The 16,173-nt window shown below is 35.9% G+C and overlaps 2 protein-coding genes across 3 annotated transcripts in view; both read right to left on the reverse strand.

Annotated features, from left to right (window-relative positions):
* Positions 1-7,157, reverse strand: part of LOC126766372 (uncharacterized) — a 277,536-nt gene extending 270,379 nt beyond the window's left edge. Inside the window, exon 1 of one of the 2 annotated variants that reach the window (XM_050484176.1) lies at positions 7,097-7,157. The gene's annotated coding sequence lies outside the window, so the exon portion shown is untranslated. The remainder of the gene's footprint in view (positions 1-7,096) is intronic. The other variant, XM_050484175.1, reaches the window with a different exon arrangement.
* The window catches only part of LOC126766374 (uncharacterized), a 180,496-nt gene continuing 170,974 nt past the window's right edge, over positions 6,652-16,173 (reverse strand). Inside the window, exons 6-8 of the mRNA XM_050484178.1 lie at positions 14,578-14,700; positions 14,316-14,499; positions 6,652-7,719 (exon numbers count right to left, since the gene is read on the reverse strand). Of these exons, the coding sequence (XP_050340135.1) occupies positions 7,418-7,719; positions 14,316-14,499; positions 14,578-14,700 (609 nt within the window). The 3' untranslated portion in view covers positions 6,652-7,417. The remainder of the gene's footprint in view (positions 7,720-14,315; positions 14,500-14,577; positions 14,701-16,173) is intronic.

Consider the following 16,173-nt stretch of genomic DNA (forward strand, 5'->3'; position numbering starts at 1 on the left):
TAACGTGGCAGACCGAACCGACTAATTGATACTACGCGTGTGTACTCGCACAGAGCAAAGCAAGTATGCACGAACGTATATATACATATATATATATTAACATTAAGGTGTGTGCTATTCTCTAATACATTGCCGCATAAATAGTATCTATGACGTATGAGCGACTTATAATTTATAAAGCAATTGTTAATTGGTTTAAAACTACTTAAAGGTTTTTTTTTTTTTTTGTGAAAAAACTAATTTTTTCGTACAGCGCAACTTTTTGTGTTAGAATATATTTTTTTCAAAATTTTTGGTAAATTTGTTAAATACATATAAGATCAGAGCACTACATAAAGTAATAGACCAAAGCAAAAAAATATGTTAAATTAGGAACACCCTAATTTGCATACACGTTAGGTATGAAGGTGCGCCAAATACGCCTGCATTGTTGCATGCTTATGCGTTTACGCTTCGAGTGTGTTTCGCACTTAATCATATTTTGTCAACGCATTTCATTGGAAAGTGGAACAACAGCAAAGCTGTAAATTGCATAGTAGCCGTTGAGGTTTAGGTGTAAAATTATGCTAATAACATCAAAAATGACAGACAACAAACGCACAGTACTCCTGTGTCTTCCCAATACAGACATACATACATGTTCAGTCTCTCAGCACACTCAGCTGCAATAGAGTGAAAATGAAACAATGTTGTGAACCAATCAACTTTCGAAGCGAAATAAATCGAGTTGCAGTTTTTTGTGAAAAGAAACACATATATGAACATATAATATACATACAGATAGTAAACAGAAATAATGCAATCATACAAATATTTGAAAGTTTGCGCAGACGCATCTTTTAATTTTGTTAATCAGAGGTTTGGAATTATTTCATAAAATTACGGTCGTTTCATTTTTAAAATGTGTTCCGTAATGAAACAACGAATATAAAATATCCAGAAGTTAATATGTTGCTTCATTCAGATATACATATGTAAGTACTTCTGGGTTGAATGTTTGGTGGATTTTTTGGTTTTCCAACCAACACAAGCCTTTGATGACTCAACAAAAAATATATTTTATATAACGATTGATTGCTAAGCAAAAAGGTTAAAAATACCGAGTATTAGCAGAAATATAATGAATTAAGTGAAGCTTTACCATTTCATGAGTTATTCAAGGTTGGGTTAGGTTAGATTAATCTGGTCGGTCACTACCACGCATAGACCATTTAAGTTCTCTGCGGTGCCAGATGGCGTTCACTTCCTAAAAGGTAAGTCCAAGAGGAGTAGTCATCGTTTAGAATGTCTGCGCTTGATGACTTTTTCAGACTAGTCGTTTTCCCCTATTAAGTTTTCAAGTTGTGAAATTAAAAGGATCGTAATGGAGTTCCCAAATAATGGGTTGTCAAAAAAGTCTTGCGGTATTTTTATTGATTCTACACCAGAACGAAAACGTTGAAACCATCGTTGTGCGGTGGAAATGGAAACTGAATCGGGTACTTTTCGTACTTTTTAGTGCAATTTTCAATTTCGTATTCGACATAAAAAATTAAAAGTATTCATAAAAAAGTCACAGATCATCTTGAAATACAAAAACGGAAAACAGTTAACACAGCCGTCTTCTTACCGAAGTTAGTCTCTTACACAGCTTTTTCAAACAATTTGAAATACTTTTACTATCAAAGATGTCTCCTTTCCTCCATGACAGTAATATTATATATGCAATTACATCGCACCCATTCGGGTTTCAACAAAGCAAAGCTCTGTAGACAAAGTAAATAGAATAACAGACGAAATCATAAATTTATTCGAGCATAGAGGGTACTGTTCTTTCCAACGAAAAGGTGTACCCAACGACCTTTTATATACATATGTAAACTTAAAATAATATTCCTGTTTAAACAAAGTTTACTGTTAAAGTAGCTAAGAGCTGGTGCATATCAAAGCAGTGTACAAGAAATGAAATCCCCACAAAATGTAATGCATTTATGCCAATGATTTTTCCAGTCCTCGAAACAATCTTCATAACCACTTTTTGGGATGGCCTTTAGCTCTTTCACCGAATTTTGTTTTATTTCTTTGATTGATTGAAAACGAATTCTATGGAACGGCAATTTCAGTTTGCTTTTATGTCAAATTTCTAACCCAAGTCTTATCGGCAGTTCTAATGCTCTCCTTAAATATATGGTATCCGAACTCGCATGATCGAACATGTCCAAAGGGACCTGTGAGTATAGTAACTCTTTAAAAAAAAATCAGTTTTATCGGGAAGAATCGAGCAGGAACGCGATGTCGAGTTCTCTTGCCGTCTCTCTAACACTTTCCTGACGATTTTCAAGCATCATCTTCACTTTTTTAATAGGCATGTCTTCAACGATCTCTCGACCGTCTTTGAAGACTTTCTACCACTCGTGGGCTTGTGTTTTTGATAAAACTGAATAACTGTAAACCTTATCCAACAATCACAACCATTCCGCCCACAAAATTTGGTTAGAAGTACAAAATTTGAGTCAAATTCTTTGTTCGATATTTTTATCCCTTATAAAAATCGCAACGCACCAACTTAGCAAAATACATTTTTTGAAATATCATTTACACGAAGAATATAATTATAATATTCCAGAAGATTACTATCTTATTGACATCCACTTTTGCGGAGGACACAGCCTTATTTTGCCATAATAAATGTCCTGTCAGAGCGTCAAGGGCACTAGCGGAGCATTTTAGTTTTCTCGAGTGATGGCTAGACAACTGGTGAATAAATGTTAGTAAACAAAAGTGTAAGCATATGTATTACATTTTCACTAAGACCAAAAATGAGTCCACCGTTTATAATAAAATCTTAGTACCACATGCAAATTATGTAATTTAGCTCGCTTGAAAAGAAGAGATCTACCAGCCTTCTAAAGAGCAACGTGTTAGCAAACAAATAATAAAAACCGTAAAACATTTTTTTTTAGAAAAGGAGTTAGATATGGCGTTCTATGTGTTGAATATACACTGACTCTAATATATTTTGAATTGGGTAGTCGAAAAAGTATTTTCGTATTTCTGATCAAACTTCAACTTATTGTTTTTTAATTTATACTAATAAGTAAACAAATATGTACCATTTTGGTCGACCACTTCAAAATTATAATATCTTAAGCCCCTCTCACGAAAGTGTTGATCTATTCCCGCAGGAGGCTAATACTTACTTTGTTAGTTTTCGGAAATTTTACTGAAAATGCCTCAAATTAATAACAACCTGTAACATTCCTTGTAACTGTGCTTAATTTGTTTACATTTATGCAATACGTGTGGACCGAAATACAAATAACAAAGTAAGAGAAAGTTTTCCTCACCCAAAAGCCAAACAAAGAAAGCGCCATGCCACACCCACCGACAGCTGTGCGCACAAAGGCAGCTGGCTTGAGTAAGAATCTGGATAGAATGAAGAATTTAGAAAGTATTGCTGTTGAAATTTCAGCGTAATTTGATGCCAATTAAAAATTCTCTGTTGCATGCCGCTGACCAGACAAGCAGAAAACCAATAAAAACACAAGGATGTAGTTGTTATTGTTGCTGTTGCTGTTGCTGTCAAAATGAAATGTTTCTCTGCATGTGCCAGTAAGACCGACAAAATTGGCCAAAGAATCGGCAAATAACGAAAGCACAACAGCAAAGATGAATTGGAAAATGCAAAAACAAAAGCACTCCAATAACAAGTATATTGGCCACAACTCAAAACAGGATACAACACATAGAAACCAGCGAAACAAATTTGCAAATATCAACAACCAAACTGACCAACAGAGCAAATCCTGTCATGAACATACATACGCAGGTATATACATATGTATATACCAAAATGTATGTATTATATGTAGCTGGACTCCCCAGGAGTGTAGGCAGAGCGGCTTGGGAACCGAGCATTTGTTTCGTTTCCATTCGGAATGAAATTGCTGTTTTGTTTTGGTTTTCATTGTTCTGCAAATGCCGATGGGAGAAATGGACGCAGAAAAGAACAATTAGTAAATGATTTGTTGTACAACAAATCTGAAAATCTTAAATTGAAAAAGCCATAAACATTTTTGTTACATAATTATCAGTCCACACAAAGAAATAGCAATACTCACAGGTGCGTATGTGTGCACACACGAGTGCGGACATCCAAGTACAACAATTGCAACAATTTGAACTGCCATCAGCGATTTTTGGTATGCGTAAACGAACTTTTAAATACTCATGCAAATACTATCTCAGCCAGTGCATACGCCTAAAAGACTTTACTACATACAAATGATAAATAAATACACAACGCTTTGTTTTGTACGTTTTCAATGTCCTAGTCGAATATAACCCCTTTAATTGCATTTCGAGAAATTTTCAATTTTGTATTGTTTTTTTTCTAGTTTTGAATGACCTCCCAACTAGCAGACAAAAGGAGTTAGTTTGTGTGAGAACTTCTCTAACTTCCCTAATGAAAAGGTAGGAGAGCTAAGTACGGATTGAAACAAACATTTTCTACTGTTGCAACTTACAAAAATCAAAACCGAGTACAATTCTTTCCGAGTTTCAATAATCGATCTGACCGGTTTCGTCCATTTTCATACTGTCGGAGTGGATAGCAAAATTTGTTATGCGAATATATGTTTAATTCGGCTTAAGTGGTTTGGTGATTATCGGCCAATATTTGGGCTATCACAATTAAAATTACAGAACATGTTTTGCTCATTGCAGTGTATCTTTGTGCATAAAATAGATCTAATTAGGCGCAAACCTGACCTAGCCCCCATATATATGAAAGTATAATAATATCAGGATTTTCGAACATCCCGCTGACTTTTTTCTTTTTTTTTTGGATTCATTTTAAAATCCGTTAGCTTCAGATGTCGACATGAAAATATGCAACGACTTGTTTCGCTTAACTCATTGTTTTTGTTAAAATTGTGGGACTTTTTATTTGAAAAGCGTTTTCGGTCAGTCAAAATCTTTGTTGTGTGGGAAAGAAGTGTTTGAGAAATTAAAATAATCTGAAAATGTTTGTGAAAATTTAAAATTGTGGAGATTCATTTATTTAATTAAAATTTTTGTTTTTAATATTAATGTTATGTCATTTGGTAATGTGGAAAAATGAGAATTGCACGCCCGAGAAGCTCGTCCTGATAAAAATATTGATTTATGAGGCAAAAACTTATGTCGAAGTCCAATATTATTGGTACGTAACGGTATTAGGTACCAACCGAGTAATAAAAAACGTGGAACGAAGCCAGCAATGTCAGTAAGAGAAGTCATTCCATTGTCAGATACTGAACGCAGTTTCCATTTGCGGCTGCTACCGAGATAAAAGATGCCTTTAATGCATCTGCAAGTATTGAAACTGTACGCTGACGTTTGAGCATGTTGAAAAAAAACTTCGATTCGCTAAAGAACATTTAAATTGGTCTTCGACAAAATGGCAGAACATTCTATGGGCGGAGGAACCAAAGATTATTAAGTATGGCGGAAAGGGATAAGGCGCCAATATGTAAGACCTGCACCCAATACCGAGTACCAGCCATAATATACAACAAAAAGAGTAAAACATGGAGGTGCGAGTATCATGGTTTGGGCATGCTTTTCTTGGCAATGCTTGCCGTTGAAGAAATGCCGCTTGTTTGGACGAGGACAACAGGAGGAGGACAAAAATCCCAAACACACAAGTAAAGTTTCTAAAAGATGGTTTGAGGAAAGGAAAATCGTGGTAATGGAATGGTCGCCACTGTCCACAGACACCAACCCTATTGAAAATTGGTGAACTGATGTCAAGGAGACAGTAGCTCGATATAAGCCGACATCAACCACGCAACTATGGGAGGCTGTGAAGAACCCGTCGGAGTCTCTTCCCATCGGAAGATGTTAAAAACTTGTTGACTCAAAGCCACAACCCTGTGCTGCAATACAAAGAAATAAAGGTTACGTAACTAAATACTAATTTCCTAAAAAGACAATATCTAATTTGAAAAAAAATCAAAAAAGTATTTAATACCTTTTTGTCGAAATTTTGTGCTCAATTAGTTACGCTACTAAGTTGTTGACTGCCGGAATTCCTCATACATTTTTTCGATGTATTTATAACTCATTGAAATTAGTTAAGCAATGATTTTTTTTTTTTTGTGATTTGTTTTACTTACTGTTAGAGCTTTTGTGGTTTAAAATATTTCTTTTATAAAGGCGATATCGTATACTTTATTAACAGTTTCTCATTTACGGTTTCACACTATTAAGAATTTGACCGCGGTTATATATCTCGAAAGAAATAAGTTTTTTTGTAAAAGATAAAAATAAAAATCCCAAAAACTTGGTATTTTTCTTATAAATTTTAAGGTTATGAAAAAAGTTTATATACAAGAGATAAGAAGATAGATTTTTTCATTACCTACAACATTGGCATAAAACTTTTTTCCGTAGGGCTCGTAATTTTGCCGGAATCGATCTTTACCGTTTATAACCATGAAAACTCTATCGCGCCTATCTCCTTTCTTTTTCCGACCACATATCGTCGGTAAAGTATTTTTCCTTTAATATTTATTATTTTATCTTTCATTTCTGATGGTTTTCATCTTATTATAATATTTCAAAACCTATATACACTGATCTACCTATAATATTATATTACCGACTAAAGCTTATTTTAAAGACTGTAAGTGAAACGAAAACATTGTTTATTTTATCAATTTGTTTAAATATTACATTACTTTCACTTATAACAACTATTGCTTAGAAATAATTAAATATCTTAATTGGAATTATTTGAAGTAAAAAAAAAGTAATATTTCAGGGAAAAAATAAAAAAAAAAAAAAAGAAAAGATAAAATGGAGGATGCATAAAATTTAAAGGGTGTGGGGTCTTATTAAAGAAAATCACTTTAAAGAAATAATAAGACAACATTGTTGAGAACCATAAACCAACAAGATAAAAAAAATTGTAAGTATCAACGCATTATCGAAAAAACAGTTCATCTAATTGAGAAGAAATGGCGGTAATACTACAAATAAAAAGAAAAAATACGACAAAAAACTATATGAAAATAAATCTTAGATACAAGTGAAGAATAAAAACATAAAAAATAAAAAGTAAAGTTCTACTTACAGTACAATTCTTAGCTAAGCGTTTGTTTCACTATTCTTAATGATCTCCCTTAACGTCCGCTTAATTTCAATTTCAGTTTTTGGGTATGGCTATGCATGGTATTACTTGACAAATATGTATGTATGTATGTATGCTGATGTATGATGATGACAATGAACTGCTCACTTTAAACACGTTTTTTATATCTTTGTTTATTTAGCTTATCATAATCTGTTCTTATATTATTTATAATCCTTTATACTGTTTCATTTTTTTAAATATTTTTTATCGATTCTTATGTGTATTTGTAACCAATGATTTTCATGATTTTACTGTAACTTATCACCGCATTTCAAACGGCACACGTCGGGCAGTCGGTTCACACTCTTTGACACACTTCGCTTTTAAATTAATTACTGCATAACACTTCTGGAATTGCTGTAAAATAATTCGTTTTTCGGTGGCGATTTCGTTACTTTTTCTCTGAATCTGCAAGTGAGTTCCTTCTGCTACTTGAGCAATTGCTTCTATTGTGGGCTTGAAAAGACTATTGATTGCGGCCATGATCAGAAAGGTAACGGCCACTTTGAGAAGCTCTGACTCTAATGGCACCTTCGTTCTTCTCGTTACTGCTGGTGCGTGATCTAAAAAGAGAGAGCATTAAATAAATGTAAATTTTTAATATTTTGTATTATAAAATTTATAGCAATTATTTGAAAAGTTTGCTAAATATTGATTAGTCGAAAAAGTCTTTTCGTATTTTTTTCGAAGATTTAAAGATTCATTTAAAGGAAAAAGGCTAAAAATGGTAGACCGAAATGGTACATACTTCTTTAATTATTTATTAGTAAATATAAACAGGACCTGGCTACGCTTGGAATATCCAATTGGCGCCACGTAGAGAAAAGAAGAAACGACTGGCGCGCTGTTGTTAACTCGGCTATTATCGCGTAAGCGGTGTCTACGCCAATTAAAAAGAAGAAGAAATATAAACAAAAATAAGTTGAAGTTTGATTAGAAATACGAAAAAACTTTTTCGACTACCCTATACTTTTTTCTTAAATCGCAGTTAGCTGCACCAGATTTTGATTATACATTATAATCAGTGAGGTGGATTTTAAGTGGTTCAATAGCTATAAGAACTTTGATCGGTCAGTTTGTATGGCAACTATATGCTATAGTCTGAACTATATCATAGGATATTGCTTCGTTGGCTTAAGCCTTAGTCCGTGCCAAGTTTCTTGAAGTTATCTCGTCCTAAAAGCACTCGATTCCGATGGTTCAGTCTGTAAGATAGCTATATACAGCCATAATGAGCAGATATCGGCGGTTCCGACAAATGAGCAGTTCCACTTCTGCGATTCTTTGCTAAAACGAAATGAAATCGAACCATTTCTGAAGCGAGTGGTAACAGAAGACGAAAAGTGTATCAAATCGGACAATACGTGAAAATGATCATGGTACAAGCGTGGTAAAGCTCAACAAAGGGTCGTGAAGTCAGGATGGACGCTTCGAAAGATTATGCCGAGTGCTTGGTGAGATTGGAAAGGAACCATCCACTATGAGCTGCTCCAGAATAGTTTAACGATTGATTCTACATTTTACTGTCAACAATTGAAGTAAGCAATTGGAAAAAACGGCCAGCACTGATCAACCGACCCGGACAACACTAGACCACACATATCTTTTGTTGACTCCTTAAAAACTGGGAGAGCTTGGCTGGAAAGTTTTGATGCACCCACCATATAGTCCTGACCTTGCACAATTGGACTACCATTAGTTTCGGTAAATGCAGAACTCTCTTAGTAGAGTAAAGTTGGCTTCAAGAGAAGCCTGTGATAATTACTTGTCGCAATTTTTCGCTGAGAAACAAGAAAAGTTTTAAATTATGGAATAATGTCTCTAGCAGAAAAATTGTAAAAAGTGGTCGACCAAAACAGTACATATTTGCTTCATTTAAGTTCATTATAAAAATAAAAAAATAAGTTGAAGTGTGAAAGTAGAAATACGAAAAGATCAATATATTATAAAATCTCCGACATTTCAAACATCGTGAAAAACTTAATATACCCTGTGCAGGATATAAAATTTTCGAATAAGTTCTCTACAGCTCTACACCCTGTACGGAGACCAAAACAAAAATTGACAATGCGAGTTGATTAAATCATGCGCTGAAAATCGGAACATTGAAGAATTTGAGTTTTCATTTTGCATATTCGCCATTGCTTGTCATTCCAATCCCCATCATTTCCAATTTCCTGCTATGCATCGAGTTCGAGTTCTATAGCTTGTAGGTGTTAATAATATAACTGGAAGTGCTTGTACATTCGCATCAATAACTCAAGCTTTCGGTTAGTTGCGACTGGTAATACGATTATGCCGCCATATGTATATCATATACATATGTACTTGTACATAACATAGTTGCCGCACTTGTGTAAGTGTGTGTATATGGCGTCATGTACCAAGAGGCGAAATGACTCCCCTTGGTGGTATTAATCTTTGAATTAATTGCGAAAGCTCAGCGTTAATCATTTAATGCTGAACTAACTTAACCATTCGCAACGATATAAATGTACGTAACATATATACATATATGTGATATACATATACATACGTATATATGTACATACATACATACTTTTAACGGTATTACTTCTACAATTGTACATGTGTACGAGTATGCACTTCTTAATTACAAAGATTGGTGGTTTCCATGACTTATGTATGTAAGTCGGGAATTCGATTTCTGCAGCAGAAGCTAATACTCTTTACATATTAGCGTATGGTACACATAGCGGTTTTAATACACTGCCGGATATGCGACTTAATTTCTTATCGGAAATCGGAAATTTCGAAATTTCGGCAATAATTAGTTTTAAATTCAACCTCAAACATTATGGAAAATTTACCGATAATTTTGTTTGAATTTAACCAATTAGCTTGAATGTATGTTTATGTGATTAAAGTTTTAGAATTTAACGTCAAAATTAAAATATTTCTTTAATTCTCATTAACTTGCGAAAATTTGCTCAGTGTAAGGCACACACTTGTTTCACGTTTTCACTTATTTCCTCCGCTTCGTTCTTCGGTTTGATCTTCATCTCCGTCTGTATACACCATTTGGCGACCGCCATTCATTTGTGCTTTAGCAAATTTTTCACTAACTTTGATTTAATGCTTGGCACTTAATCAATGTAATGGTGTTCGCATTCTGAATATCTCCTTTAATTCGCAAAACAGAAAACGGTAAGTATTGTACCATATATACGTACATATGTATACATATACATATATATGTTGAAGCCATGGTTCTATTCATATTCCTGAGCGTTGCGTGTCAGTTAAAAAACAATCAGGCAAAAGATTTTATGGGATTTGCTTCTTTCCTCTTCGTGAATGGCATGATGCCGGCGGGATGAGCGGCTTTAATCTAGCAGATACTATGCAAATAGTACGTATGTATATATGTATATGCAAGCGAGTGAGCTTATAAATATATGTGTACATAAGAGCAAATTCGTATTTTTATTGCATTTGGGTATAGTAATAGCTTTGAAGATTGATAGCCAGAGTGTACTCTAGCCAATATCACTAGGTGTGTACGCCCTGCAGGAAATTGCACTGCTTGGAGACTTTAGGGGACAAACCTACTGTGCAAAAAATAAATATTTTTTCACATTTCGATATTTTATTATTTTTAGTACTAAAATTTTAAATTTATATATGAAATATAGCGCTCAGTTCAATCAGTTCATATGTAAACGCGTTTTTCTCAAAATCAAATTAATTTAATTCAGATAAAAGCTCCAATTTTCAAATGCCAAAAATTACGAAAATTTTGGAAAAATTTAATTTTTTAAATACCGTCATTTCGTCAGTTTTTGATTATTATTTTTTTGACCATAAGGCATTTTACGGACAACATCTTTTAGCAGTCTTTTTTTAGGTTTCATCCACGGAGAAGGCCGGAATCTCTTTATCTTGCAGCCGTTGTCCACTCTTTGGTCTGGTATTGAAGGAGCTTTTCGCTAAAGCAACATTTTTCAAGCGAACGTCATGGCCAACCCAGCGCAATCTTTAGATTTCTATACTTTTAACTATTTCCATGTCGCCGTGGAGTTCATAAAATTCGTGGTTCAATTTTCTGCGATATTCATCGCTCACAACAAAGTCGAACGGGAATCACTCTATTTGAAACCTCGCCCAATTTCGAACGACTCGGTAAGGTCTTTCCCGATTTTGACGGAGCTGATGGTTGTGCTCAACGTCATTTTGCATAACCGTATGAATTTCGCCGGCATACCAAACTTAGAAATGGCATCACTGGCTGTCTACAGCGGCTTTGAAACGGACAAAAAGGTAATGGGTGTCTACTTGTCTGTCAAGGATCAGGACTTGATGTAATTTAAAAATCTGGTCTATGGTGAATTTACTACACCTAAAGGCGCACTGATAGGTCTAATCAGTTTATTTACAATAGAATTAAGTCTTTCATACAGCACTGACGATAAAACCTCATCAGCAATGTTAAGAAGGCTGATCCCGCGATAATTAGCGTAGACAATGGGATCTCCCTTCGTTTGGATAGAACAGAAAACACTCATATTCCAATCATTGGGCATGTATTCATCCGATCAAATCATGCTAAGCAGCTAAAACTTGCGCTTTCCAGCTCCTGGACGCCGGCTTTAATCAGTTCAGCCGCCAATCTATCGGCCTCTGTGGCATTGCTCTTAAGCCGCCGCAAAGCTGTTTTGTACCGTCTTGAACAATATTGTCACGTTCTGTAGTAAAAGTTGAAGAACACTTCTATTTCACGTTTAAATAGCAACAACTTGCCAAATTGTCCCACTTTAGCAGAAGAATTTCGGTAAGTTCCGCAGGTTTCAGGTTTTTCCTATAGGGACTACGGGACTACATAAAGTTATTAAAACAAGTATATGTATGAATGTGAAATCGCCATTCAAACGTTTCATATTTGCTCACTCCTCACACTTTCAACGGCTGCCGCACCGATAACATTCCTCATCAGCAGTCATTTGTTTCTTTTGTACTGATTTTCGCCGCTGCTAAAGCTCGACTGCCTTTTGTCTATTAAACATCATTTTACGTATCATTATGTTGTTTGTATACATGGACTCCAACTTCCTTCTCCGCAGCAACAGCAACTGCCACACAGACCAGCTAATAATACATAGTTGCTGCATGGCCATTCGTGGCATTCGAATGTTTGCGCATTTGCGTTCATTTAGACAATATTATGCTTGACTAACGTTGGGTTATTAATCAAGATGATTTTTAATGTCTCATATCCTCTACCGGCAATAACAACAACAACAACAACAACAAGTGCAGCTGTAACGAAAGCTTGTCCACAGCACAATACGAGCATTAGAAACAAAAGCAGCATTTGCTTTCGCTCATCGGCCAACACATCCTGCCATTTTTCTTCCTTCTATTTCTCCGTTGTACAACTAAGTACCCTTATTTCCCTTATTACTCCAATATATATTTTATACAAATTTACTACCACAACATTTTGCCCGCAGCACCTCTCAGCACTCTTTCGAATTTAGCCAGTCTCCACTTGTATCCTTTCGACTCATTAGTCTTGTTTACGCATAGTTTTATGCATTTTCGCAATGAATGATTTTCAAAATGTATATACATAAATTGGCAGATGCCAACGGTTGTTTTGTTTGCACACTAGCAGAAAGATAGTCAGTTGTGTACTTGTAATGGGTTTGTCGATGGCAAAATCGCGTTAATATTCGATCAAAATATGCTGGAAAATTTTTATGACAAAGGAAATTGCTTTGTACTTTGAATTATTGTAGCCATTTAAATAGGTCCGGAAATTTCTGTATTTGGAGAAACCTGACAACGCTTTTTGCTAGACAACTCCCCATCGTAGGTATAAATGGTCATTAATAGAGATGAACGTGAGTACATATATAAATTCATAGCTGTAAAACTGTTCGTAAATATATTTTATTGTTATTTTATATACATCACATCTTTAACATTGGCATCGCTGCGATGATTGCCGTCAGATTCTGGAAAGTCGAACACATTAAGGAGCCCAGAGTGGGACATTTTAAAATCCTTCGCACTTAGATTTAATCGCTGATAACTTGAACCACTGCTCCGCGGAGCTTATACCTCTGAGAGGTATATGAATGGGGCGAAATCGTTGGAGACATAATGAGCTTTTCACGAATGGATCGAAGCTCAAGGGGAAGGTTCGAGGGGGAGTATTCTATCGAGAGACAAAAGTTGATTGTGCTAAGTTGCAGCTATTGATGTTGTTTCGGTGGCACCAGGCCTTTTTGGAGGGACGCGAAGAGGTCGCTAATGAAGACCGTGCTGAGAGACCTGCGACCTGCAAAACCAAAGTGAAAACGATGCTTATTGTCTTTTTTAACATCAAAGGCATCATCCACCATGAATTTGTCTCTCCTGGACAAACCGTCAACGCCAAGTTTTACGTCGAAGTCCTAAAGAGACTCAAATGAAGGGTCAATCGGGTCCGACAAGGCATCGCAGCCGATTAGAAGTTGCATCACGACAACGCCCCGGCTCACACCGTCATTCTTGTGAACAGCTACCTAACCAAGGCCGGCATCCCAACGCTTCCGCAGACCCCCTATAGCCTAAATATGGCAAAACCCGATGCAAAAGATGTCCTATTACTTTCCGAACAAACCCTGGCATTGAGATCGCTGACAATGAGCTCAAAGTTGGTCAAGGAAAGCATGACCACACTAGCTGTAGCATCAATTTTCTTCTATACTAAACTTCTTTGGGTACCTGGTCACAGCGAAATAGGGAACTAGAAAGCCGATGAGTTTGCAAAAAAAAAGCTAGCCTGCTTTCGGGCACTTGGTGCTGGATAAATTTACAGTTTTTCGACTAAAGAACCATAGGAAGAGATTTAACAAACTTTCACAGTTTTTTTTAGATTTACGAAGGTCGTTTTGATCCGTTCTTAAGATTCATAACGGACTAGCTTCTAGAGCAGTCGAAGTGGGATCGTTCCTGGCCTCACGAAAATCACCCGTTATTCGGTATATAGTATGCCGCGAAAGAAACATATAAATGTAACGTTTTTCAATAACAGAAACATTCGAAGATATTTAGCATATTTTTTCAGTTTTTTTTAATTTCTTGTCAATCGAGCTTAAACAGTACTTTAAATAACTCCCGAATTGCAAGAAATCATTATTATTTTACTTACTATTATAATGTGTTAAGTACAGTTCGTTATGTTCATCGAAACCTTCCGTATCCGATAAATGATCAAATGGATACATATTCAGCTCTGGCGAACGGCCTGAAGCCAATATGCGCGGACGATCTTCCTCGATAAGCTTCTCAGCCTCTTGCACATAAATATCGTAGATACGAGCGGAGCACTTCAGCTGCAAAGATCGGAGCAGAAATATAAAAAAATTGTAATTTATTACAAACAGTATTTTTGAGGCATGTGCCAGCAATACCTTTAAGCGACCCTTGATGAAATGATGCAGTTCAGCAACAATGTTAATTTCCACTATCGCAGATTCCAAATTCTCCGAAAAATGACGTTGAATGCCAAATGTGCGAACAGAATCTGGTGGAGGCTTGAAAATATATTACAAAAAAATATATATAAATAAATAACCAATATATTGGTTACTCGAAATAGTCTTTTGGTATTTTTAATCAAGCTTCAACTTATTTTTTTTTATATTTTTATTTATATAAATAGAAATAAAAAGTTCTAGATATAAAATAATAACTGAGTTTATTGTTTAGATTTCTTGAAAAATAATTCCAACCCTGTCGAGATAGCAAATACATTCATATGCAGTTCCGAAAAAGGCTTCGACTTCAATAGTTTGCTCTTGAAATGTGAAAGCGTTTCGGCTGAGGGAAGTTACAACACAAATTTTACACCCGATGCAGCTTTAAATCAAGCACATCTACTGCAAACGCGCTACTCAAAAACAACTTTGTCACATATACGACCTGGCAGGTTATGTAATTTCCACCCATTTATTCGCAGCTTAGTTCCGAAAGAATGACGCCCACCTAATGCGATGTAATTTCGACTACTCGACAACTCAACACGATCATGCAAACGCCTGCATGAACCCGCATTTATACGAGCAGACTCGAAGTGTGTTTTTATGTGTGCGTGTGTGTGTGTGTGTGTTGGTGTTCAAGTCAGTTTGCTTGTGCGTGTTTGTGAGTAAGTGACACTTGGCAAAGTCACAAAAAAGCGAGGAATTCTAATAAAAAACCAGAAATGAACGAATTTTCTGTTGATTTGCGAGCAAAGTCGTAAAGTTGAGAATTTCTGCATTCACTACGCAAACTATTGTACTCTTAAATATGTATGTGCGTGCGTATATGCATATGTGTGCAGTACGAACTGTGCTACGAATGTGTGCGTATGCGCAGCAAGTGAAGTCACCGAGGCTATAAAGGTGGGTTTGTGTGTGTATGTCTAGTGAAACTACAGATTTTCTTTGGTAGACGCAGAAAAGTTTGTCAAGAGTTGTCGCACTGGCGGCAGAGCGAGCGGTGGCTACCGCATACGCAGTTAGCCAGAGTTGGCGATAGCGGTGGCGCTGGCGTTGGCGCTGGCGTTGGCGTCGTAACACGGAAGTGAAAACAGAAATCGCAATCAGCGCTCAAGTGGCTACAGGTACCTGCATTACAAGTTGCCGCCACCACTGAGCGTTCGAGTGCAACTTCCGCTTCGCTCAAGTGTGGTTCACAAAAAAATAATTTAGTTGAAGTAGTTTTGAGAAAAAATTGCAATAATAAAAAATTTGTGGCGTTGACGCAGTAAAAGCTGAAATTTTCAATTTGAGTTTGCCAACAAATGCATAAATCAATAAACTTTCATTTCATTTCACTGCACAGCATTAGTATGAAGCTTGCCGCCTGCCGCACGGCGTTTCATTCGCACATATAAATTTCTGCTTTTTGCCGACGCCAGTGGCTAATATTGTTTTAGGTCAAATAAATTACGCAAAAATCTTTAATTTGGTGAAAATTTCAAGCTTTAAATAATGGCGAAGCGCCAGCACAGCCCTCCTCATTAC

The sequence above is a fragment of the Bactrocera neohumeralis genome, unplaced genomic scaffold (genome assembly GCF_024586455.1).
Source record: "Bactrocera neohumeralis isolate Rockhampton unplaced genomic scaffold, APGP_CSIRO_Bneo_wtdbg2-racon-allhic-juicebox.fasta_v2 ctg100, whole genome shotgun sequence".
Lineage (NCBI taxonomy): Eukaryota > Metazoa > Arthropoda > Insecta > Diptera > Tephritidae > Bactrocera > Bactrocera neohumeralis.